This window comes from Adiantum capillus-veneris, chromosome 28 (genome assembly GCF_014529385.1).
Source record: "Adiantum capillus-veneris isolate H3 chromosome 28, ASM1452938v2, whole genome shotgun sequence".
Classification (NCBI taxonomy): domain Eukaryota; kingdom Viridiplantae; phylum Streptophyta; class Polypodiopsida; order Polypodiales; family Pteridaceae; genus Adiantum; species Adiantum capillus-veneris.
The window spans coordinates 127,866,491-127,894,173 of record NC_140958.1 but is presented as its reverse complement, the minus strand read 5'-3'; the positions used below and the strand labels follow the sequence as shown (position 1 = coordinate 127,894,173).

Here is a 27,683-nt window from a genome sequence, read left to right as displayed (position 1 = left end):
GAGGCCAAGCTAGGCAAGGTAAGCGAAGCTAGATAGACCCAACTAGCTTCAAGATTTGTACTTCACAGAGTGATATTTCAGTTGAGGTCCCACCGTGATCGCCAAAATGAGAGCACCTGTAGCGCGGATAATGTGTCGTGCTCTCTACAGTGGGTGGTCCTCAGTGCAATGTGCGTGACAATCTCACTCAAACAAACTGAAAAGAAGGGAAACAATAGACAACAACTGAGCTCTCAGAGACACAATAGCAACACACAACAGCAACAACAGCAACCGTAGACCATAACAAATGACTCGACTATCTCAAAGAACTGATACAGACTCTGGCGTGGCAGCACACTCAGCTCCAGCCAGGACTCTCAAGTACAATGGGGTGTCGAGGCTCAGATGCGCAGGGATGGTGAAGATGTGCTCTGTGTATAGACTCACTCTAAATGACTACATAAAGATTCCGATGACCAAACCGCTACTACTCATATATACAACCATAAAGAGCCACCAACGGCTCATAAATGACAGCACCTAAGTCTATCTCCACTGAGTGGTGGTAGTGACCTGGCCACGATGTCCACTAGACCACCGTATCCCTGCCACGTGTCACTGCCCAGCGAGTCTGTCCAATGTGAACCGACCAACCAAAGACCAACTGTAAAGTCCAAACTGTACTAATTGTCCTGTGAAAGTGACACTGTAGCCTGCTACACTGAGATTGCAAATTCAGTCGTACTGGATTTGTTGAAGTCTTCTTCTTTGGAGCAGAAGACTACATGGGAAAAGTATTTGCCCTTGGTGGAGTTTGCCTACAACGACACACGGGAAAGACGCCATTTGAAGTGTTTCGAGGGTGCTAAGAAGCTTCTTCAATTTATAAGCACCTAAGACAAGATTCTTTTGAAAGACGATTTTTGAAACAAAGTCTAGAAGCATAGAAGGCCATCTAGCCATTTAAAGGAGGAGAGGTCGTCCTCTTTTGAAAATGACCATATCAACAAGAAAACCAAGGAGTTCAAGGAAGGGAGTCAAGCCAGGACACCCATCGAGCCCTTGAGTTGAACAACAGTTTGACGTCGCCTTCTCTGGAGCGTGGTTCTCAGAACATTTCAGGGAGCGAAAGGCAACATCTTACTTGCAAAGAACGATGAATATGCAAGAGATGTCATCATGCCTTGCCATCACTTGAAAATGACCGAGAAAGATACATTGGATGACTACTGCCAGAGATTTGGATACTTGTCAAAGATTCTTTTGAAAGACTAGATCGAGCGGTTTTGCTATGATTTGCTAAAGAGATTCAAGACTATGCTTTAAACCAGAAGTCTGACTCTATGGGACATGCCTAAGCAACTATTTTAAAAAGCATGCCGGGTCGTTGACTTATTCGACGGGCAGGATAGTATCAAAAAGGCAAGAGTCTTCCAGCGAAGAGGATGAATCAAGGGAACCAGAAAATAGCTCATCACAGGATTCTGGCGAATTAGAGGGTTCCGACGAACTAAGGAAACCAATCCAAGTTCATCAAAGGATTCCAGAGAAAGAGGAATCGGATGATAGTACGTCTTAGGGTTTCGATGATTGACTCTGACGTGCCAATGGACACGGAAGCGAAAGACGCTACCCCGGTCCCAGGGCACAAGGAAAGAAAGGAAAAAGAGAATCAAATGGTAGATCAGAACATTTCCCAGACCCAAGATAAGATTTTTGAAGCCAACCAATACACGAGGGACTTGGACACTGCTTTTGCCAAGGTCCGGAAGGCTTTAGAGAAATTTCAAGAAAGACATAAGAAGGCAGTATATCGACATCGTCACGATTTGAAATTGAAGGAGGACGATTGGGTGCTCTTACGTTTTGAGAAGGCATGTCTAAGAAAACGAAAACGAGAGGAGCGGCTTTTTTCAAAGCCTGGCATGAGGTATTATGGCCCTTTCCAGATAAAAGAAAAGATAAATGATGTCTCCTTTAGACTCAAGGTGCCCAATACTTGGAAGATTCACAATGCATTTCATGGGAGTCTACTGAGCGATGTGCCCGATGATGAGGAGTCAGATGAGCAACCTGAAGTGGAGGAAAACGAGAAGATACTCGTTCCAGAACAGATATGGGAACACAAGGATAGAAAGATTAAAGGTAAAGTGATTAGGCGGTTCTTGGTTAAATTCAAGAAAACTCCTGCATTGGATGCGAAGTGGATGGAGGAGGAGGACCTAGCAGATACTCCTCAGATTTTGGAACTTTACCTTGAAGCATTCGGTTTAGCATAGCCTACTCCGATAGAACCCCAGTTTCAGCATGGGTGAATCTAGTGCAGCGACAAGAGGGAAGTCACTCCGCTCCTTTGTCAACAGATTACCCCGATTTTGATATAGTCACTGATGCCCCTTTGGGTTTCAGGGATACTAATGGGCTGATAGTATTCTGCTGTATGACTTTATGAAATGGAATTCCCGAAAATGACACTGATTGATTTGTACTTGACTTGTTTGACTGCAGGAACTGAAAGACGAAATGACTGTAACATTTCAGTCTCATAAATCTCTATAGACATGATTGCAATAAGGATTAGTTGATCGGGCATCTATGAGGTCCCGACTGGATCTAGATGCGATTACTAAATACGTTGCCGATTAATCATGGTTTGAGATTTGGAATGAATTTGAATGTGATTTGTCATGTGATGTCCTGTGATGTCAAGTGCTACCTGTGATGTCCGATGATGTGACTGTTGATTTGTACAAGTGCTAGATGTGTTGTGTCTAGTGCATCCGTACTAACAATTAGTGTCTACTAAGACAATTTATGGCCTCTGTCTGTTTTGCAGGCGTAATCGAGGGCGACTACAATTCTTTCAAGAGGGGGTATGTCACAAACTGGTGACATGGCAACAGGCCCCGGATACACACTACTAACGTGGCAGGCCAGCAAGCAATGCGCCGCCAAGCTGACGTGACAGCAAGTCCCAGAAAACACGCCGACAAGCCATAGTTACCTGGAACTGGAACGGGGAATGAGAACGGGAGGGTCTAGAATGGGACGGGAACGAGAAGGAGGAGAGGGGGCCAAAATGGGAACGGGGCCTGAACGGTCGATAAAAGTAAGGCTTGAATTACCTCCATTCAACTTAGTCCCAAATCAACTCCTAAACACCTCAAAACTGCCCTCAAAACTGCCCTCAAATCTACCCCCAAACCTGCCCTCAAACTGCCCCAAATATGTTCCCCAAACAACCCCAAACCTGCCTCCAAATGCCTACTTTTTTGCCCCCGAATGCCTACTTTTGTCCGTTCCACACCGCGTTCTGCTGTTCTGCCTCACGTTCTGCCCCGTTTCCCCTCGTATCGGAACATCGTTCCGGTTACACCCCATTCCAGAACAACGTTCTGTTCCCGACTCCATTTTGGGAACGGGACTCGTCCAAAACGTTGTTTCGGAACGTTTGGCCTGCATTCTGTCCATTCCCTGTTACACTGCGAACAAGCTCACGTGGCAGGCCGTACGGAGCTCTGCAATTTCCACTGACATGCTGACGTGGCAGCGTACGGATTTCAAAAATTACGCTTACTGATTTTGACTGCTTTTACTACAGATTTTGGAAACAGTTGCTTTCCTCTGTAACCGTTATAATGAACCCAAGGGGTTCACTCTGCAGAGCATCTGGACGCAGAGTCTGAGAGCGAGCACCCGTGGGAGTTGTACTTTGCTCAAAGATTAATATAAAAAGAAATACCGAAAGGGGCACCAATCTTTGGGGCCAATACCTCTTGGCACGGAACTACACCGGGCCGTGTCGACTATATTGTGATTTGTGAATAAGTTTGAAGTGAATCTCTGCTGTGTCGCGGTAGAATCTTGACTTGGGGTGTCCAAGTTTGTTACAAGATAAGGCCACTGACTCAGGAGTTGGCTTCTCTTTTTCCTTGTGTGGGACAGGTCAGCACGAGTTGTCAATGGATAGTGTCTCCAGTTATATGAGCACCCAGGTTTTGGAGTTCTTCCATCACTTGAAAGACATGGTGTCCGGGGATGACTGATTTATCAAAGACCTTTTGGCCACTAGCATGCTTTGTATTGTCAGTTCCACATGGCTCATGTTGGAGACACTTGGCTTTTCGCATAATTGTTGATCCACAGGTGCCACTTTTATGTAATTAATCTATCAGGACTCTTGGCCTGAGGCTGAGGCATGGCAGGTTGCGACCATGCACAAGGGGTTCTTGTAATTGAGGAGGGGGAGAGGGAGTTTAGCCAAACACTTCAGATTCTTAAAAACGTTCTTTTGGATGCCAGCTTGTCTAGTATGGTGGAGATGATTTGGCAGACATCTATGAATAGTGTGGGAGATGCAGCTCGGAGGGCAGCATCAGGGATTGCACATTGAGTAGATCCTTTCACGACACAGCCCATGCACGGTTGATGGAGGTCAGAGAGCAGGAGCAACGTCTTTGGAGGGGCTCGGCCTCCCTTCGGCAGATATAGGATAGATAGCCACAAAGTGCACGGATTGAGTCACAGGGGAGATGAGAGCTCAAAGATCTTGAGGATAGGAGGCACAATTACTCTTTCCACACGAGGGCTTCACAGTGGACTTAAGTTGGGGATAGAGTATCTCAGTACTGCGAATGTTTTGAGATCATTGGACCTTGACACTCGTATCGGGGTTCACCAGCTTCGAAGACACGATGGCAAGCTTGCATAGGAGCCACGAGAGGTCAGAGAGATTGCTACAGATGTCTCCAGAGAGCTCTTGGCAACAGAGGTGCCTATCAACACATATGGATACTTGTAGAGCAGAGGTTAGGCTTGAGAGACCTCTCTCCAAGTCTGAGTTGATGGATGCATCAGAGCTGCCCGGGAGAGGATGGCCTGATCCTTGACTGCTTGAGACAGCAGGAGTTGTTAGGGTCTGGTCTATGCAGTGGGTTGCAGCATGTATTGGATGCACGTGTGATTCCACCCGGTCTACCAGAGGGTTTGATGTATCTCGTCCCCAAGGAGGGTTCAATGACATCAGGTAGTTGAGACCTATTACTGTCCTCAACTCACCCTTTAAAATTCTTGAGAGAGTTGATTCATGATTCTCAAACGGGGTTCACCAAGGAATGCAATATCCTTGACAGCATCTTCACTCTTTGGGAGTCTGCAATGTTGGCCCATATGTGAGATGAGGAGCTCATGACTTTTCACTTGATTTTGAGAAAGCATACGATCGTGTGGACTAGAGCTTTCTTGCGGGTACCATGCTGAGGATGAGTTTCTTCGAGTACTTGAGTCTCGTCTACTCATAGCCAGGTCTTGATTGTCGGGGGTGAGGGACAATAATTGCATTGACGAGATCTTTCACATGGCTGGCCACTTGCCCCCCTTCTATTCTTGTTCTTTGTTGAGGCGTTGAGCAGCTATTTCATGACTCACGACATCGGGCTCAGAGGGTTACAAATGCCTATGCGTGAGGAGGAGTTGTTGGATGCAGAATTTGCTGAAGGCACTGCATCGTACTTGGATGGTTAGGAGGCCAACCTTTAGAGAGCCCAGCAGGCTCTTGAGAGTCGAGACTTTTTGTATGCCTTCAAATGCACTGATCACTGGCGCAAGACAATTGTTTTTGGATTGCCAAGACACGCACCCCACACTAGTCCCCTGGTAAGGGCTTCAGATGGATCCACCTCGGACAACAGTGTGATCCTTGGGATGCCAGGTTGGACTTGACTTGACACTGGACCAGCAGATGCCCCTCTCCTCCTGAGCATTCAGAGGAAGCTTGTACGTTGGAGCTCAGTTCGCCTAACTTTGGAGAACGCACTGTGGCAGACAACCAGATGCTTTTGGGGACGATGTGGTACATTAGATTTTGCTGGATAGACCAGATTCAACAACTCATGTAACGGCCAGATTCAACAACTCAACAGAAACTTTAAATGGTCTGGTAGAGAGGGTAGTCCATAGGTGCCAAGGTTGCTTGGTCGATCACCACAGTATCCACTACTAAGGTGGGCTCGGGCCCATCCACTCAGCCTCAAAGTAGGGCCCTACTAGGGAAGCCCAGTCCTCGCAAGCTCCTTCTAGCCGCTTAGCAAGTAGCCGGTGGCACCCAGAGATTCACTAGATTTCAGAGGTGCACGGAGTTGGATTGAGTCACCGTTGGAAGGATAAATTTGCCCCGGGTCTACCTAGGACCTGGGAGATGTTGTGCACTGGCCTGAGTCACAACAGACTGGCTTGCTTGGAGGAGCAGCTTTGGCGGACTTTGATGATATTGAGCCTCCTGCTTCGCACAAAGCATGGACATATGCTAAGTACTCGGCCACACATAGCCTAGGCGCCCATGGCAGTGGGACTGGCTCAGAGTTTTGGAGAGTGTATGCAGTTTTGTAGTATTCATAAGGATGTGCAGACTATAGATAGAGCCTTACTTGGGAAGGCTTGACTATGTGCCAAGATATGCATTTGGCACGTTCAGCTGATTGGCATGTGAGCTGCACACCCCCAATGCGGATGGGCGCTTTTATGCAACTAGAGATTTTGATAGCAGTCAAAGCATGCACAGAGGAGAGAAAGTGCTTTTTTTCAAGGTGCAGGCAGAGGGTCAAATATCCCACGTTCAGTGGTAGGCGGATGTGGTCTCAGAATGCACTTTTCAGAGGATGAGAGTGCTTGCCTCACATGGATGCCAGTGGTCGCTTGATCCAAATCCACTGGAGGCAGTCAGTGGGAACTTGAGTTTATGGGCTTTTTTGATCAACCGTTAGCTCAACTGTAGTGTGAGTCTGACGAGTGATTCCAGCGAGATCATTTTGCTTCTCCTACCAACCTTGGGACCCCGCTTCTCCGGTACCCAGTTCGGCTTGGGCGACACATTCTAATGTCCAAGCGACAAGCTATCCCACCTGCACTAGAGCGTTGGCACCAACAAGGAAGGGATCATGGATGATTTCTTAACAAATTTTTGGACTCAGCTTTGGGCTAGACACAAAGCCCGAAGGATTACTGTGTTCCAATGGTTGGAAGCACACAGAGGTACTGCAGTGGGGGTCTGGCTTGCATATGGTGGACACCACTCTTCTTGCCCTAGGTATGGACATCCTCGAGTCTCGAGAGACTCAATGGCACTGTCTTTGGGATGCCGCTGTCTTTGGGATTGCCCTCATGCCCAACATATTTGGCTCAGGATATGGCCAGCATGTTCAAGGCCAGCCCTTGGATATGAGACAGAGCATGACAACCTTGGGATTCGAGTCGTGGCAGATTGACCTCAACAGTGTCTGATGCGTGACTTCTCAGCAACAACTTCCACACAGGTGAGAGACCTCAGGTAGCAGCTGATCAGTAGCCTTGGCCAGTGGTTTGTATGGCGCCCCCCCTGCTTCAGAGTGTTTGATGGCAGACCCGAGACACCAACTGGGATAGTGTATTCTTTTTGGCTGCAGCTCATACACACGCTCCAAGGCCAGCACAGCAGGATTTAGAACGTTCTGACAGCACAGAGAGACATCATCACACTTTCATAGAGGTGTGTCAGCCTTCACAGTGGGCCAGGACATTCAGTGGCACTAACGTTCACCTGTGTGGCTATTCCCTCCTCCCATTCTATGATTTAGCCGTTGTATATTTAATTGTTCATTATGAGAGGAGAGTTGTAGCCCATTGGGCAGTTTTCACTCGGAAAAAAAAAATCAGTTTTGTTTGTGTGTACAAAACTCACTCCTAAGTCTTCTTACCAATTTTGAAGAGGGTACGTTTCATAGAGTGATCTGTCTTGGAAATATACCAATCGTCTTACCAAACCGACCACCAAAGTGATGGTCCTCAAAGAGAGGCAAGCTTTCCTGCATGCCTTCAGGTCGATTACAATGTAAGTGGCAGTTAACCTAATCATTCAAGTTATCGAAAGCACACTAGAAGGAGAAACCGAAGCAAGGACTCCATGTATTCAGAGATTGCATGCATGATACGGAGCATCATGTCTATGCATTTCGCATGTGCAGGCTTGCTACATGTAGAATTGCAGGTCATGATGAATCATGAACTCATCAAACATGCAGTTAATCTGAGGAATTCTTGCCAATCACACACAAACAATATTAAATGGTGAATGTGTCATGTTTGTACCTGGATATGGACACTTTCTTCCCATTTGGTGTTTTTAACCTTTGGCGTCCAGAAGTTGGAATGCAGTGATCATTTGTCGTGTTTCTCTTGTCCTACAAATAAGTTTGGCCCCATACATATATTTCTGCTATCCTTTCTTACTACTAAAGATACCGCACCATGTGGACACAGGCAGTCAGTCCTCTTCAAGGTTAAATATTTCCAAATCATGGTTACCCTCATACTTGTGCAGAAGTGGCAAAGATATAAGGCACACCAATTCTAGGAAAAAACAGGCAATCAAACACAGAGAACTTCACGGAAACAAAACTAAAACATAATTCCTCAGAATCATGTGCAAAGAAGAATGAGCCGATTCACCTCATCAAGGATTGGATTGTAAACAACTCCGACAACCGGAACCTTCTCAATTGTCAGTCCGATTGAAATGCAAACAAATGGAAACCTGAAAAATACCACAAATTAACACACCCTCTCTCTCTCTCTCTCTCTCTCTCTCTCTCTCTCTCTCTCTCTCTCTCTCTCTCTCTCTCTCTCCCCGGCATCGACGGAGGCTACGTCAGAAGATTCGGAGCACGCTGGCCAGGCATGCATGACGCCCGGTCAGACTACTAACCATGGAGAAAATTGATGAGATTCGCCAACGACCGATGCTAGATCTCTTGTGATTCAGCTATCCCAACAAGCCGCCCATTTTTGCCTAGTTTTTGCTTAGTTTTTTGCTTAGTTCACATCGACCAATCTAGGATCCCATAGTATATATCTTTGTTTTGTACAGTTGTTATGTTATTTTGTTACTCTAACTTTGTATCAGATCCACCACCTTGTAACTTTCTGGTCTCATAGGTCACTATGGCCTTTTGAAGACGTTAATATAACATTTCATTTCATTTCATTTCTCTCTTCTTCTCCTTCTCGGGTGTGTGTGTGTGTGTGTGTGTGTGAGAGAGAGAGAGAGAGAGGTGTGTCTATGTCGAGTGTGTGTGTGTACGCTCGTGGGGGATTTGGGTGTGGTGAATCCTTCGGCCTCGTCTGTCGCGCGACTCTATTCTACACAACATCTACCCTGTGCAGGCCCTTCACAGCGCGCCGGGGGTGGAAGTTTGATTTCGCCTGCACGCGATCCTTCCGTCGTCTTGTGTGCGAGAGAGGGGTGTGTGTTTTTGTATAGCTAGCCGGTGTGTGTGTCTGCCTGTGTATATAGCAGTCATATATCAAAAACTCCCATAAAACGAAGAGAGTGTGTGTGAGAGCTTCACATGGATTCGATTGATCAGTGTGTATATAAGCGTCGGAAAGCCATGGAAACTTCGGAGATGGATGCTTGGAGTCTTATCAAAGAATGTTCTGAGGACTTTGAGGATGCACGTCAAGCCTGGGAAGGATCCGCTCCTGTTATGGAAGTGCGCATCCCTATACAAGAGCTCATGGATCCTGTTGCTCAATATGCACTTAACGCTGTGATTCTTTTTTTCCCGGGTAGAATGCCTACGGCTTAGGATGTAGGCCAATGGGTTGATTTCCTACTCAAACGGCAAGCAGTTTGAGGGGTTTACTTTGGCGCGCGAGGGTTCTACTAAGTCTTGCTGGCTGACATGGATGCTCGGGATGCTCTTCTTGAAATGTCTCCTCTTTTTTTCAATACGCAGATGACTCATGTGCTGCCCTAGGCTCTTACCAAGGACTATCAGAGTCTCATTCGTCACAAGTGTCCCGTCTGGGTTGAGGTGGTTGACTTTCCTCGCACTTGGCGTCATTTTCTTCCTTTGTTGGCTACTCAGTTAGGCAAAGTCATTTACCCTCCTAAGCTGGACGCAAACACAAACCGTTTTTGTATTTTGTGGGACACGGATATCCCCACACCAGCAGGTATTTCGATCGATTCTAGGGATACAGTGGTTGGAAAGCGCCCATTTAAGCAACCAAACGCCCCCTTGACCGCAGCCTGCGTTGTTTGAAGGTGCTGAGAGTAACTACTTCTCAGACTTCTTAACACTCCTCCTGCATAACCATTCAAGTCCGGGCTGGGAGTAACAACAACAATATTTTTCAAGCATACAACCAAACGCTCCCCAGACATCCCGTCTGCGTCGTTCGGAGGTTTTCTAGCATACAACGAAATGCTCCCTAGACATCACATATGCGTCGTTCCCAGGTTCTAACAATACCAAAACAACATTTCTTACTACTCCACCCGGAAGTAAAATCACCAATCAATGAAACCAATATTAAAACAAGAATCGGCACCAAAACAGGTTTTTTTAAAAAAACCATCCATTTCAAACAAATTCCAAACAGGATCATTAAACAAGCTCCAAACAGAACTCAAACTTAAAAAGAAATCTCGACATCAGTCGAGCTCGAAAAGTCGATTGACTTTCCATCCTGGAACCTGCACCAAAAATTAGGGTTAGGTTCCTTCCATAAGGTCGTAGCCGACCACAACATGGTTCGTCAGCTCTTGGACAGACAGTGTTCCTTTGGCGGCGATGGTCGTCCGAAGACATATCAATCACATCGGACCTCCAAGGTTATTAGCTCGAGAAGAGACATCTACTGAGAGATGTCGAGAAATTTCACATGGCAAGCATTTCACGATACCCCACTCTCCCAGAAGTTGCACTCCGAAGGAAGATGTCAAAAACCATATAACTTCGGGCAATAATTTTCTTGAAAGCTTGCCAAGTCCTTGGAGTGAGCAGCTTGGTAGCTATATAGACTTTCACCGCTGCATGACACTGCATCTGAGGAAAACAGCAGCTCGAAACAAATCTTGGATCCTTCTCTTGCAAGGGATCTTTATGGCTTATGCCCTATAAGCAGTGTAACAGGGAATGGGGGGAACACAGCCCAAGGACTAGTAGAGGCCAAGACATGCCCCCTGTGTGACATCAAGCCTGAGACAGAGTTGCACTACACATGCCACTGCCCCGTCTAATACGAGATACGAGGCCGCTTCCATTGCTTGTTCAGAGAGGGCTTTGGACCATTCTCCAGAGTCATGCAGTACGAGGATCAAAGATGCTTGGGTTTGTTTTTGCTCGAGCTGCACACACACAGAGAGAGCCTGATGAGAGGAGAGGCTAGCCAGTCTCAGAGACAGATCACAAACTTCTTTAGAGCTGCCACTGGACATTCGGAGGAGTTACTACCACAGCAGAGCTCGTCGCCTCACACCAGAGGCACACTGATCGACTGAGCAACTGAGTTGGGGAGATCTAGACGTCCACGACTGCGGAGGACTACACAGCATCAACGGAGGCTGCATCAGAGGATTCGGATCACTCTGGCCAGACATGCACGACGCCCGGTCAGACTACTGACCATGGAGGAGATTGATGAGATCCGCCAACAATCGATGCTAGATCTCTTGTGATCTAGCTATCCCAGCTAGCTGCTTAGTTCACACCTAGCAGTTTAGGATTCCATAGTATTTTATTTTGTCATTCTGTCATTTCATTTTTGTCATCTTGTTACTCTGACTTTGTATCAGATCCACCACATTGTAACTTTCTGGTCTCATAGGTCAGTTTGGCCTTTTGAAGACGTTAATATAACATTTCATTTCTCTCTCTCTCTCTCTCTCTCTCTCTCTCTCTCTCTCTCTCTCTCTCTCTCTCTCTATATATATATATATATATATATATATATATATATATATATATATATATATGGTATGTATGTGGATGAGGTACATTGAGAGAGATGGTGATAGAGGTGCACCGTTGGCAGGGACATGGATTCCGCTATTGTTATATGCTGATGATATTGTGTTGATCTCCGACTCTCCGGAGGGGATGCAGCGTCACTTGGATGCTTTGCATAGGTTTGCCCATGAAAGTGGTTTGTCTGACAACCTTGGTAAAACCAAGGTCATGGTATTTAATACCACCCCACAGTGGATCATGAGGTCAGCGCCCGCATTCACATACGGCCAAGAGACAGTGGAATATACAGATGCTTACACTTACCTTGGAGTGGTTTTTAATGGACCAGCATTTTCATTGAGGAGAGCAGAAGAGAGTATTTCGGCATTGGGTAGATTGGAGAGGATGTGTTTACAAGTTCGATTTCAGAAGAGAGTGTGTGTGAGAGCTTCACATGGATTCGATTGATCAGTGTGTATATAAGCGTCGGAAAGCCATGGAAACTTCGGAGATGGATGCTTGGAGTCTTATCAAAGAATGTTCTGAGGACTTTGAGGATGCACGTCAAGCCTGGGAAGGATCCGCTCCTGTTATGGAAGTGCGCATCCCTATACAAGAGCTCATGGATCCTGTTGCTCAATATGCACTTAACGCTGTGATTCTTTTTTTCCCGGGTAGAATGCCTACGGCTTAGGATGTAGCCAATGGGTTGATTTCCTACTCAAACGGCAAGCAGTTTGAGGGGTTTACTTTGGCGCGCGAGGGTTCTACTAAGTCTTGCTGGCTGACATGGATGCTCGGGATGCTCTTCTTGAAATGTCTCCTCTTTTTTTCAATACGCAGATGACTCATGTGCTGCCCTGGGCTCTTACCAAGGACTATCAGAGTCTCATTCGTCACAAGTGTCTCGTCTGGGTTGAGGTGGTCGACTTTCCTCGCACTTGGCGTCATTTTCTTCCTTTGTTGGCTACTCAGTTAGGCAAAGTCATTTGCCCTCCTAAGCTGGACGCAAACACAAACCGTTTTTGTATTTTGTGGGACACGGATATCCCCACACCAACAGGTATTTCGATCGATTCTAGGGATACAGTGGTTGGAAAGCGCCCATTTAAGCAACCAAACGCCCCCTTGACCGCAGCCTGCGTCGTTTGGAGGTGCTGAGAGTAACTACTACTCAGACTTCTTAACACTCCTCCTGCATAACCATTCAAGTCCGGGTTGGGAGTAACAACAACAATATTTTTCAAGCATACAACCAAACGCTCCCCAGACATCCCGTCTGCGTCGTTCGGAGGTTTTCTAGCATACAACGAAACGCTCCCTAGACATCACATATGCGTCGTTCCCAGGTTCTAACAATACCAAAACAACATTTCTTACTACTCCACCCGGAAGTAAAATCACCAATCAATGAAACCAATATTAAAACAAGAATCGGCACCAAAACAGGTTTTTTTTAAAAACCATCCATTTCAAACAGGATCATTAAACAAGCTCCAAACAGAACTCAAACTTAAAAAGAAATCTCGACATCAGTCGAGCTCGAAAAGTCGATTGACTCTCCATCCTGGAACCTGCACCAAAAATTAGGGTTAGGTTCCTTCCATAAGGTCGTAGCCGACCACAACATGGTTCGTCAGCTCTTGGACAGACAGTGTTCCTTTGGCGGCGATGGTCGTCCGAAGACATATCAATCACATCGGACCTCCAAGGTTATTAGCTCGAGAAGAGACATCTACTGAGAGATGTCGAGAAATTTCACATGGCAAGCATTTCACGATACCCCACTCTGCCAGAAGGTGCACTCCGAAGGAAGATGTCAAAAACCATATAACTTCGGGCAATAATTTTCTTGAAAGCTTGCCAAGTCCTTGGAGTGAGCAGCTTGGTAGCTATATAGACTTTCACCGCTGCATGACACTGCATCTGAGGAAAACAGCAGCTCGAAACAAATCTTGGATCCTTCTCTTGCAAGTGATCTTTATGGCTTATGCCCTATAAGTAGTGTAACAGGGAATGGGGGGAACACAGCCCAAACGTTCCGAATGGCGTTCCGGACGAGTCTCGTTCCCGTATTCGGAGTCGGGAACGGAACGCCGTTCCGGAACGGGGTATAACCGGAACGGTGTTCCGAAACAGGGCAGAACGTGAGATGGAACAGCGGAGCGTGCAAAAGTAGGCATTTTGGGGTTGTTTTGGGGACATATTTGGGTCAATTTGAGGGCAGGTTTGGGGGCACATTTGGGGGCAGTTTTGGGGCTGTTTAGAAGTTCATTTGGGATTAAGCTGAATGGAGGTAATTCAAGACTTACTGTAGTCGACCGTTCCAACCCTATTCCCGTTCTGGCCCCCCCTTCCCCTTCCCGCTCCCGTCCCGTTCCAGACCCTCCCGTTCCTGTTCCCCATTCCCGTTCCGGGTGATTATGCCTATAAGACATGAGCGGTGAAGACGGGAGCGCGCCTAATGTGCAATGAAGTAAGGGTGAGAGTGACTAGTAAATCCGGGGTCAAGACCCGAAGATACTCCAAATAAGATTCCAATAGACTTTGGAAGTGCCATCTTTCTCTGTCTGCTCTTTGGTAGGACCGGTATGCTTTGAGAAAAGCACACGCTTGATGCTCTGATACCACTGTCACAAGACGGGCACCAGGTGCAAGTAGAAAAGAACAGACTGAACAGACGTTTAGCACTTCAATAACAACTGAACTGAAAGAGAGCGACGACACGCGACACAAAGTGGCGGAATTCCACCATAGAGAGTATTGGCACCTTGGCGCCCCTTTCGGTATTTCTTTATATTGCATCTCAAACTACAAGCCGGTACTCCATCCTCTGCACCTTCGTCCAAAAGCATGCCCAAGAAAGAGCTCATGGCCTCATATTTAAAGGCCCTAGGCCCAAAAGCAGTTTACATGAAAAGCTTCAAACTCAAAAGCAACTAGTCCAAAAGCAGGTGCTCAAAAGCTGCCAGCGTAAATCACGGAAATCTATACAACTGCCACGTTAGCAATCAACGCAAAACGCGGAAATCCGTACAGTCTACCACGTCATCGTGTCAGTGCAAAATCCGGATTTTCTATACAATCGCCACGTTATCAGATCCACGCAAATCCTTGTGTGTGTGTGTGTGGGTCTTGCTTTATTTATATGCCTTTATGTCACTTGGGCCCCATCGGACGGGGTCCCATGGTAGGACTTCTTCTTCTGTTGTTGCTTGTTCTTCTTAGGGTTTAGGCCCCTCGGCTGTGATCTGAAGGTTGGCTCTGTTCTTCACTGACTTGACACGTCAGCGGTTTGTGACAGCCATAACCTCTCCGCACCGTCACAGATCCCGCTATCAGTACTAGTGTGCTCAATTTTCAGCCCAAGACAGCAAATTAGCAAGCGTTTTCAGATTCAGCCCTCAGATCAGCCAGCGTTTCTCAGTTTTCAGCCCATCGCCAACATCGGCAATAACAGATCAGCCTATAGCCTCGTCGCAATTAAAATCCCATTTAGCATCTCTAGCGTTATGCTTTTTCAGCCCTTAACCTTGCAGCTCCAAGCACCTACAACAAGATCCCACCAACACCTGATAATCTAGGATCATTGTATCAGCATTTGTGCAATCTAAAGCAAATACCTCTCTAGCGATAGAGAGGGGGGCCCGTGGAGGGGGGTTTGGGACTCCATCTGGTGTTAGTCTTTTCTCTCTCTCTCTCTCTCTCTCAATCTTCACTCACATTATCTGAGGTCTCTTCTCTCTGTAGTCTCTGCACATCTCTCATGAAGTAAAAGAAACACTCTCATGAAGTAAAAGTAAGCTTGCATATGCACTAAGCACTCATCCTGAGTATTCACCATAAATCACTTCCGCTGCACATTACAACACTCTTTAAAAATTTTAAAATTATCATCTGCATTTCATCCACAGACTGATGGTCAAATTCATATTTACAATCAATTAGCCTTCAGTGTCTTGAAGTCGATCAATAGTCTCATTGGGAGCATTACCTACCGTTACTACAAGCAAATATGAATGAATTCTATTCTAGTGCCATTCGTAGAACTCCGTATGAGGTAGCATTTGGCCGTCCGTTCCACTCTTTATCGGCTAGATTAGTCAGTCAGTTGCCTAATGCCAATGCTGAGAGCAAGTCCTTGGACGAGATTACTAAGCTTCGGCTAAGACTCATGAATCTTATTCATGGCAAGCTAGCAAGCATTGTTAGGATGTTACTATCAAGGAAGGGGATTGGGTGTATCTTAGAATCATGAAGCAACGTCTTAGCAAAAGTAGGAACTGTCATGTGCACATCTAACCCTATGTGCATGTGGACAAGCTACTTCATGACAAGGGTTCAGTTAGCCTAGCTTAGGAAGTGTTCTGGCACTTTTGTGAGTCTGTTCGCAAACCGTACATGCCCAGGCACTTAGAGTAGATGCATATCCTCTGGTTGCACACAGCATGATCATCGGCATTACCATCACATTCCATCAAGAGCATTTTATAGTGCAAAAAATCTATTTTCCCTATTTTAGCCATTTTTCACTTATTATTTTTAAGTGACTTTTGTTGGGAATTGGGTAGGGCAATTTGACTCAGCTAGTATTAAAAAAAACCTAGCGCTAGTGGATTCTGGTAGAAGAAGAAGGAAGTGCACAGGCAGTTACATGCAGTAGGCACCCCTAGCAGCTTCTCAAGCAAGAACTCCTGAAGCCTGGCATTTTCCCCATCAGATAAACCAGGGTTTTCAGCAGCCACTTTCATCGCAAATCAGCCATTGACCAGCGTTTTTCAAGCAAGCAAGTCAGCGTTTTTCACGCAAGCAAATCAGCGTTTCCAAAGCCAGCAAACCAGCATTTTTGCAGCCTGCCCCCTGGTGTTTTGGACAGCCTGAATTCAGTGTTTTTTCAGTAGCATAATCAGCAGCAACTTCAGCGTTTTCAGCAGCATAGACAGCAGCAGATCCAACGTTTTCAGCAGATAGCATTTTCAGCCATACATCGTCGTCGTCGTCGCCGTCGTCTCCAACCTAGATACACAGTGCATCATAGCCTCACGAACTTTCATCAGCATCTTGTACTAGATTTGTGCAATCAATAGCATAGACCTCTCTCGCCATCGAGAGAGGGGCCCTTGGAGGAGGGTTTGACAACTTGTCTGGTGTCGTATTCTTCTCTCTCTATCTCTCAGTCTCAGCATCTTCATTCACAATGTTTATCCACTTTGTTTGTCATCATTTGCACTCTCTCACTAAAGGAACGGAAGGCTCTCCCTTCCGTAAGTAAAAAGGAACCTTGAGCACAATTCGGAGCACTCATCTTGAGCAAAGTTCAACATTCACTTCCGCTGCACCTTACAGGAACGAATTGTCCAAAGATGCTTTTAGGATGTATGGTCCATTTTACATCACTAAAAGATAAATGATGTTACTATGGAATTGCGGTTGCCTAACTCATGGTCAATGCACAACATTTTCCATGTTTCTTGGTTGAAGTTGTTTCAAGGAGATTTCCCAAAGGAGATTCCTAAAGAGGACAAACCCAAGATCATAGACGAAGCTGAAGCCATGGAGCCAGAGTCGAATTGTCCAAAGATGCTTTTAGGATGTATGGTCCATTTTACATCACTAAAAAGATAAATGATGTTACTATGAAATTGTGGTTGCCTAACTCATGGTCAATGCACAACATTTTCCATGTTTCTTGGTTGAAGTTGTTTCAAGGAGATTTCCCAAAGGAGATTCCTAAAGAGGACAAACCCAAGATCATAGACGAAGCTGAAGCCATGGAGCCAGAGCAGATCTTACTGCACTGTTTTCGCCACGGCTCAAAGAAGCAAGCATGGCAATATTTTTTGAAGTTCAAGGATCGAAGAATCCACGAGGCATTGTGGTTTGCCGAAGATTTCTTCACAGATTACCCAGAGTTGTTGGTAGAATACAAGGAAGCCATGCAGCTCGGTACCAATACCTCACCATAAAAAGGGGGGATGTCACATCACATCTACTACTATTTCCTAGGCTTTAGGACAGCCTAGGAAATGTTCTAGCACCCTTATGAGCCTGTACGCAAGACCTGCATGTCCAAGCACTTTAGAGTAGTTACATACCCTCTGATTGCACATGAGCATAGCCACTGTCTTCTAGGTGTAGGATTGGGGAGTGTTCCCATACAAAAGCATTAGTATCAAGCCTAGGTAGTATATGCATAGGAAGCACCTCTTATATATATGTCTTTTAACTTATTAATAATTGACATATAGCTTTAATTTATGAAGTCGTGGGCACACCCTCAAGCATTCCCTAGCGTTTTTAAATCTACAAGCACATGGCGTTTTGCAGCACTATCTTCAGCCTTCAGCGTCTTTCATTAGACTCCCTCAGCGCTAGCAGATCTTCATGGCAAGAGCAGATCAGCCCTAGCGCATGCCTTCATCATTACCATCGCTAATAAATTGTAGATTCCAAATCCTCGCCACTAGTGCTTTCTGTTTTCAGCCCTTAGCCTCACAGATCCAAGCACCTACCGCAAGATCCCATCAGCATCTCAGCATCTAGATTCATTGTATCAGCATTTGTGCAATCTAAAGCAAATACCTCTCTAGCAATAGAGAGGGGGGTCCTTGGAGAGGGATTTGGAACCCCATCCGGTGTTAAGTCTTCTTTCTCTCTCTTCCACTCACATAACCTTCACTCAGTATCTCTCCTCTCTCTACTTTACTGCACATCTCTCATGAATAAAAGGAACCTTGAGTACGCACTAAACACTCATCCTAAGTTATCACCATAAATCACTTCCGTTGCACATTACAGTAGGGTTGGGCCGGCGTCGCTAGGGCAACAGCAGTCAGTGTGCAACCAATTTAAGGCTACGGAACTAAAGAACAGTGGTGGCTGAACGCACGGCAACAGTTTACGGCAACATTATTAAGGTAATTACTGAAATGGCAAATAAAAGACCGTACGTGAAAACCTCAGGAGGCAAAGGCGCGTCCAAGACCAGCTGGACGTGCGTGAACTATAATGAAGAGCTTGGGTGAAGCGTGTACAACAAGTCCTCTCTCTCTCTCTCTCTCTCTCTCTCTCTCTCTCTCTCTCTCTCTCTCTCTCTCTCTCTCTCTCTCTCTCTATTTGGAGCCTAGGAATTATCGCACTATCATGATTGACACACATTGGCACGGTTGTACGCATCTATTCTTGAGTAGCAGCTGAGTAGATGGGCAGAGAGGAAGCGGATACGCGCAGCCGGGCAGGCAGGGTTCAGGAGGGGTTTTTCTACTCTTGACCATATCTTGACACTCATAGCCATCATTGAGGAGGGCAGATCACGTGGGAGACGGATCTATTGTAGCTTTGTGGATTTCCGCAAAGCATTTGACACAGTGCCCAGAGCTAGATTGATGCGCAGATTACAACAGATGGGAGTACCCACAGAGCTCATTTGGGGGGTCATGGCATTATACAGGTTAGTAGTGGGGCATGTACGCACCTCAGAGGGTCTATCCACACCGATTCACTCCACTATTGGGGTGAAGCAGGGCTGCCCGCTTTCTCCTACTCTATTTGGTATGTATGTGGATGAGATTTCTGACTACATTGAGAGAGATGGTGATAGAGGTGCACAGTTGGCAGGGACATGGATTCCACTATTGTTATATGCTGATGATATTGTGTTGATCTCCGACTCTCCGGAGGGGATGCAACGTCACTTGGATGCTTTGCATAGGTTTGCTTAGGAAAGTGGTTTGTCCGTCAACCTTGGTAAAACCAAGGTCATGGTATTTAATACCACCCCACAGTGGATCAGGAGGTCAGCGCCAGCATTCACAAACGGCCAGGAGACAGTGGAGTATACAAATGCTTACACTTACCTCGAAGTGGTTTTTAGGAGCTGAGATTTGGGGACCTTCATTGCATCATCACAGGAGGACAGGCCGAGGTGATGGATGGGGGGACATGGAGAAGCCTCTAGTTTCTCTGATCTCGCGGCTCATTAGAGCCAAGGCTTCAGTACCACGTGCTATTGTCCGAGCAGAGCTAGCTGCCCCCCCACTAGTGGTTGAGGCACTCACCAGATCTGTCTCCTTCATACACAGCATGTGGGAAATTCCCAGAGACAGATATGCCCGCCTTGCACTTGAGTCCTCTCGACAGTTAGCCATGCAGGGAGATACAGCATGCTGGTATGAGGAGATGACATCATGGTTTCAGGCGCATGGGTTCAGCATAGACAGATTGCCTCGCTTCCAGTACTCACTGGATGCACCCTCTCTGACTCTTACACAGTTCGAGATCACCAGGCTCATCCGCCAGGACTTGACTCAGCTAGACACCAGGAGGACATGGATACATCCAGCACAGGAGAAGGGCACGAAGATGGCTTTCTACAGAGAGCATCTCCTCCAGCTTACGGTGGATGGTTTTGTGACAAGGCCCAGATACATGGACACCCACTTGTCTCATGGGATACGATGTGCTATTGGCCAGATACGCACATCTTCACACCGGCTGCGGATCGAGACTCGGAGATACAGCGGAGTACTAGTAGAGGCCAAGACATGCCCCCTGTGTGACATCAAGCCTGAGACAGAGTTGCACTACACATGCCACTGCCCCGTCTAATACGAGATACGAGGCCGCTTCCATTGCTTGTTCAGAGAGGGCTTTGGACCATTCTCCAGAGTCATGCAGTACGAGGATCAAAGATGCTTGGGTTTGTTTTTGCTCGAGCTGCACACACACAGAGAGAGCCTGATGAGAGGAGAGGCTAGCCAGTCTCAGAGACAGATCACAAACTTCTTTAGAGCTGCCAGTGGACATTCAGAGGAGTTACTACCACAGCAGAGCTCGTCGCCTCACACCAGAGGCACACTGATCGACCGAGCAACTGAGCTGGGGAGATCTAGACGTCCACGACTGCGGAGGACTACACAGCATCAACGGAGGCTGCATCAGAGGATTCGGATCACTCTGGCCAGACATGCACGACGCCCGGTCAGACTACTGACCATGGAGGAGATTGATGAGATCCACCAACGATCGATGCTAGATCTCTTGTGATCTAGCTATCCCAGCTAGCTGCTTAGTTCACACCTAGCAGTTTAGGATTCCATAGTATTTTATTTTGTCATTCTGTCATTTCATTTTTGTCATCTTGTTACTCTGACTTTGTATCAAATCCACCACATTGTAACTTTCTGGTCTCATAGGTCAGTTTGGCCTTTTGAAGACGTTAATATAACATTTCATTTCTCTCTCTCTCTCTCTCTCTCTCTCTCTCTCTCTCTCTCTCTCTCTCTCTATATATATATATATATATATATATATATATATATATATATATATATATATATATATATATATATATATATATATATATATATATATATATATATATATATGGTATGTATGTGGATGAGGTACATTGAGAGAGATGGTGATAGAGGTGCACTGTTGGCAGGGACATGGATTCCGCTATTGTTATATGCTGATGATATTGTGTTGATCTCCGACTCTCCGGAGGGGATGCAGCGTCACTTGGATGCTTTGCATAGGTTTGCCCATGAAAGTGGTTTGTCTGACAACCTTGGTAAAACCAAGGTCATGGTATTTAATACCACCCCACAGTGTATCAGGAGGTCAGCGCTCGCATTCACATACGGCCAGGAGACAGTGGAATATACAGATGCTTACACTTACCTTGGAGTGGTTTTTAATGGACCAGCATTTTCATTGAGGAGAGCAGAAGAGACTATTTCGGCATTGGGTAGATTGGAGAGGATGTGTTCACAAGTTCAGTTTCAGGAGCCTCGGACAAAGATACGGCTCTTTGACACCTTGGTGGCTTCTGCATTGCTCTATGGAGCTGAGATATGGGGGCCTTCATTGGATCATCACAGGAGGACAGATCGCATTGCTGGATGGGGGGACATGGAGAAGCCTCTGGTCTCTATGATCTCGCGGCTCATTAGAGTTAAGGCTTCAGTACCACGTGCCATTATCCGAGCAAAGCTAGTTGCCCCCCCACTAGTGGTTGAGGGGCTCACCAAATCTGTGTCCTTCATACACCGCATGTGGGAACTTCCCAGAGACAGATACGCCCGCCTTGCACTTGAGTCCTCTCGACAGTTAGCCATGCAAGGAGATACATCATGTTGGTATGGGGAGATGACATCATGGTTCCAAGCGCATGGGTTCAGAATAGATAGATTGACACCCTTCCTATACTCATTGGATGCACCCTCTCTGACTTTTACACTATCCGAGATCACCAGGCTCATCCGCCAGGACTTGACTCAGCTAGACAGCAGGAGGACATGGATACAGCCAGCACAGGAGCTGGGCACGAAGATGGCTTTCTACAGAGAGCATCTTCTCCAGCTTACTGCGGACGGTTTTGTGACAAGGCCCAGATACATGGACACCCACTTGTCTCATGGGATACGGTGTGCTATTGGCCCAGATACGCACATCTTCACAGTAGCTGCAGATCGAGACTGGGAGATTCAACGGAGTACCAGCAGAGGCCAGGACATGCCCCCTGTGTGGAGCCTGAGACAGAGTTGCACTACACATGCCACTGCCCTTTCTGCTACGAGATACGAGGCCGCTTCCACTGCTTTTGGACCACTCTCCAAAGTCATGAGGTACGAGGATCAGAGATGCTTGGGTTTGTTTCTGCTCAAGCTGCACAGACACACAGAGAGTCCGATAAGAGGAGAGGCCAGCCAGTGGCTGCCAGTCTCAAAGACACATCACAGACTTCTTTAGAGCAGACATTGGACACCTGGAGGAGCTAGGGAGATCCAGACGCCCACGAATGCGGAGGACTACACAACATCGACAGAGGCTACATCAAAGGATTCGGATCACTTTGGCCCGACATGCACGACGCCCGGTCATATGCTGACCATGGAGGAGATTGATGAGATCTGCCAGCGACCGATATTGGATCTCTTATGACTTGTAATTTAGCTATCCCAGCTAGCTGCTTAGTTCACACCTACCAGTTTAGGATTCCATAGTATTTTTATTTTATCATTTTGTTGCTCTAACTTTGTATCAGATCCATCACATTGTAACGCTCTGGTCTCATAGGTCATTTTGGCCTATTTCATTTCATTTCATTTCATTTTCTCTCTCAGATCGAGACACCCACAATTGAGGAGAGGAGCTTCACAGCATAGACGGAGACTACAATAGAGGATTCGAGCCATACTATCCCGACATCGAGAGTACAGAAGAGGATGGATTCGAGCCATACTATCTCGACATCCAGAGTACAAATGAGGATGGATTCATCACCCATTTGATCTCTCTCTTGTATTAGGCACCCGTTGTATTAGTGATCACACATACCCCACACAGTTCCAAGAGTAACACTTCTAGATTCAATTTAGTATCTCTTTTTTGTACTCAAGACATGGTATCAGATTCACCAGTATGTAACAGATTGGCCTCGTAGGTCATTTTGGCCTTTTGAAGACGTTAATTTATCATCTATCTCTCTCTCTCTCTCTCTCTCTCTCTCTCTCTCTCTCTCTCTCTCTCTCTCTCTCTCTCTCTCTCTCTCTCTCTCTCTCTCTCTTTTTCTTTTTTGGAAAAAGTCAGGGCTGTATATTACTGAGTACAATATAATCCCCAGCGGATGCCAAAATAGCCTATCACGTGGGGTGTACAAGCTGAATGTAAGGAGGAGAGCCACTATAGTGACAGCTCGACTAAAACAATCTCATGGTGGTCGGTGTCACGAGTGGAGGAGAAACCACTGAGGAGGGGCATAATGCCACGTAATCTGGCCACCTGTAAGTGTGAAGAAGAGTGGGGATCGTGCCTAACGCCGAAGGAAGGCAAATCGGCGAGCCTCGACTGCTCGAGATGCACCTGAGGAAGAATCCCATTGCCAAATCAGGGTGTGAATGATGTCCAGCCAAATGGTGGTGAGGGTATCCTAAAGGAGCTGTGGAGCCGCACTTAGAATGTGGAGACAATGAGCTCTCCAAACATGCAATAGTGTAATACTTGTGATGACTGAAAAAACCTCATCACGTGTCTGAGAATCCCCCTGCCAAGCAATCTATGGTAGCATAGCCAAAGTCCCTCGCCGATAACCAGCCGAGGTAAGCATAAAGGCTGGATCTGTGTTTGAGCCCTCGTAAAAAAGATGGGGGCCGGGCATCAGCATCAACCATGAGACAGATCCCCAAGTAAGAAATCCATGCTGAGCACCTGCTCTGCTAAGTAGAAAGAAAACTGCAAGCCACACTACATGGGAAGTTGAGCATGACCAAAGACAGTGTGCAGGTGACTCAAGGAGTCGCCAAGGACAGCGAGTACATAACGGATCATGACCCATAGGAGCTAGCCAAGTCCCAACTGGAAGTCCCGCATGTGCAATCATCCACATGAAAAAAGCAATACGACGAGCCACATGTAAATCCCAGATGGCGGACCAAAACTGCTGCAGATAGGCATGAGAGAGGCCTGAATGTAACCAGAAACACATACGAGTGGTCTGCTCTGGCTATTGTCTCTTCAATGCTAACCGTCCAATCTTGACAGTGTACTCAAAGAAGGATACAGGTGCACAGGTGGGGTCAGAGTGAGGCCAATGCCACTCTCCTGGATCCCAATAAAGTTGCGAAAGGGCACGACCCTCCCACACCCAAAGCCTCCAAAGTGCAGCATCAGCAGAAGCGAAACGGGGGTCAACACAACGACGCTTCCCGCGGGAGCCAACTACTCTGATGGCCTCCCATCGAGCTTCGGGAAGGACAGGGTGCGGAGAGGTGGCATCATATGTCAATCTAGCATGAATCCCCTCAGACTGGTCAGTATCAAATGTGAACAGCATGGTGTCTAAACGAACTAATAAGAGAGTGCCGAGTCGTGGAGTCACTGCGCAAAGAGCGGCCTGAAGAAGCATCTTCCAAGGTTCTTGTCCGGAAAAAAGACCCCGAACAATAAGCTTGGTAAGAAGGGCGCGGCTCTGTAACTCTGGATCAATAATGCCAATGCCTCCCTCTGACCTAGGACGAATAATCATGGACCAGTGAACTCGAGCACGGGTATCAGTAGTCCCATCTGTGCCACTCTATAAAAAGTTCCGCACTAGGCGGCGGAGCGGAGCTATCACACCAGAATGTAACATCCAACAAGAAGCCGTATACCATACTGTAGCCAAAATGACCTGGTTGGCGACCAATGCACGGCCAGCCAATGACAGATGACGTGAAGACCAATGGCATAGCTTCTTGCGAATAGACTGTAGTACAGGTGCAAACTGCTGCTGTGAGGTAGCATCTAATCCAACCTGAAAGCCCAGATATCTGCATGTTTGACCCGATCGCAGCCATGTGAAACCATCAGCTACCCCCCAAGTAGGTATGTCATCACTGCCAACCAGTAATCCATAGGATTTATGCCAGTTAATGCGTGCACCACTGGCAATGCAAAAAACCTCTAGGGCCTCCCACATGGCATCAAGAGCAGCTAGCAAATAGCGTAACATGAGCATAGTATCATCAGCAAATTCCTAATCGATAAGGTCTGAAGCTGTAGGTACTGGCATGGTCAAGCCACAAAATGCATGACTCTGAGCACGAAGAAAGTCGGACATAGTCTCTCCTACAAACAGATACAGATATGCTGCTAGGGGACATCCCTGACGGACAGATCGAGAAAGCTCAAAACTGCGACTGACACGACCACCAATAGTAATAGCAATGCTGGCAGTCCTGAAGAGAGCGGAAATGACTGAGATCCATCTCGAAGGGAAACCCATCCTAGCTAAAGTTCCTTCAAGAAAGTCCCACTCAACACGATTGTATGCTTTCTCGAAGTCAAGGATGAAAAAAGCGAGAGGCTCAGAAGATGATCTGGCCCACTCCACTGCCTCATAAAAAGTGAAGATATTATCAAGGATGCATCGATCCATGACAAAGCCTATCTGAGAAGTATGAATAATATCTTGTAAGAACGGCCGCAAGCGATGGCTGATCATTAACGCTAATATCTTATAGACCGAAGGGAGTAGGGTAATAGGTCTCCACTGTCGGAGCTGAGTGGTGTCACCCCCCTTCGGAATAAGAGATATGAGACCTGAACAAAGATCCGGATGCATATATCCTGATGCAAAGATGTCCTGACAACCGCGAAGCAGTGGTATATGCAATACATCCCAATATGTCAAAAAGAAAGCTCTAGTGAGGCCATCCTCTCCTGGACAGGAGGATGGATCAAGACTCTCTATAGCAGCATGGAGCTCTGCAAGTGTGAAGGGTGCCAACAAGATCTCTGCCATAGTGTCTGTACAACGGTGTCGCGTGTGATGCCGGATCATTAATATGCCCCTCTCTCTCTCTCTCTCTCTCTCTCTCTCTCTCTCTCTCTCTCTCTCTCTCTCTCTCTCTCTCTCTCTCTCTCTCTCTCTCTCTCTCTGTGTGTGTGTGTGTGTGTGTGCACGCGTGCACGTGCGTGTGTGTGCGTGTGTGTGTGCACGTGCGCGCGCGTGCGTGCGTGCGTGTGTGTGTGTGTGTGTGTGTGTGTGTGTGTGTGTGTGTGTGTGTGTGTGTGTGTGTGTGTGTGTGTGTGTGTGTGTGTGTGTGTGTGTGTTCTGCCTGCTGCTGTCTCCCCTGGGCAAGGGCTGCCCTGTGGGGGGCGTTAGTTGAAAGCCACGCCCTCCCTCCCCCTAGTCGATGGTCACAGTGAGAGTAAAAACTTGAGGAGCGGCTGCAAGCTCTTCTGTGCTTGTGCTGATCATGGCGCCCTTCTTAATCCGTTATGGGGAAGCGGCCTTAATCCCTTGAAACCTTAGCTCACCTTTTCGATGGCCATAGTGCCTCAGCCCACAATGCCCACAGGTTGTGTATCCCTCAGCCCACGACGCCCCCTCTAAACGCTTGTGTATCCCTCAGCCCACAGCGCTGGAGTGCCAGCAAAACCTCTATAGCAGTTTTAGAGAAGAGAAGTAGAAGTTTTGAAGCAAGCTTGGGCTCTCAGAAAATGGCTCGTAAGAGGAGGACAACCCCGATTGAAGAAGACTCCAGCAAAGAGGGTCTCTCAAAGACCCCGGTGCGGCCACGGCTAAGCTTTGCAACTGTCATAGCGGCTCCGAATAAGGCCGATCACCTAAGACAACTTGAAGTGGCCCTTGATCGAGTGATGGATGACAACCGTAACCTTAAAGCTCGCCTTAGCGTGCTTGAGGCCCGGTTTGAATCAACGATCAATATTGCCACCAATAAGGTAATGGAAATAGCAACACAGATCACCCAAGCTACATCGTCGGTGCTCGCTCAAGTAGAGACATGTGTGGCAATGGAACCCCAAGAACGAAAGCGCCAAGAAGCAAATGCCCTCAAGGTCCGCATCGGCGGAATACCACAAGCATGGAAAGCAGCCAAGGACTTTTGGGAGCGCATCAACTTCCTCAATGAAACCCTCAAGCCGATCAAGCTCAACCCTGACAAGATAGAAATGGTCGATGGAAGACAAGCCATTCTCGAATTCGAGAAGAGAGAAGATCGACTCAAGCTCTTACAACAAACACACCTTCTCAAGGGCACCAAGCTATGGATTGCAGAAGAACTCACCCCATCACAACTCAAAAACAAAAGCGCAGAGCTCAAGAAAGTGCATGCAGCACGAGGAAAAGGACAACGGGCGGTATATAGCGAGGGGAAGGCTATCATACGAGAGTTTTCTCTCCCAAGCCCTCTACCGTCGCAAACACCACCCCTTAGTTACTAGCTGTTTTTCCCCTAAGTTTTACTGTATCCATGATTACTCACGCTTCACTACCCTCTTATCAAGAGAATCATTTGTATGGTCTGACTTTTTGGTCCCATAGGTCATATATGACCTCCAAGGACGATAATCTCTCTCTCTCTCTCTCTCTCTCTCTCTCTCTCTCTCTCTCTCTCTCTCTCTCTCTCTCTCTCTCTCTCT

At 46.9% G+C, this 27,683-nt stretch overlaps 2 protein-coding genes across 3 annotated transcripts in view; one reads left to right on the top strand and one right to left on the bottom strand.

The window, feature by feature from the left end:
• The window catches only part of VTC4 (Inositol monophosphatase family protein), a 91,050-nt gene that overhangs the window by 16,278 nt on the left and 47,089 nt on the right, over window positions 1–27,683 (bottom strand). For both annotated transcript variants that reach the window (XM_086503901.1, XM_086503902.1), the window contains exon 6: window positions 8,464–8,548. In XM_086503901.1, coding sequence (XP_086360027.1) covers window positions 8,464–8,548 — 85 coding nt within the window. The remainder of the gene's footprint in view (window positions 1–8,463; window positions 8,549–27,683) is intronic.
• Window positions 26,202–27,598, top strand: LOC147421287 (uncharacterized). Its single transcript, XM_086505118.1, has one exon. The coding sequence runs from the start codon at window positions 26,739–26,741 to the stop codon at window positions 27,483–27,485; it is 747 nt and encodes a 248-aa protein (XP_086361244.1). The 5' UTR covers window positions 26,202–26,738; the 3' UTR covers window positions 27,486–27,598.

Coding starts and splice junctions, on each gene's coding strand:
- LOC147421287 (XM_086505118.1), top strand. CDS start 26,739: ATGGCTCGTAAGAGGAGGACAACCCCGATTGAAGAAGACTCCAGCAAA.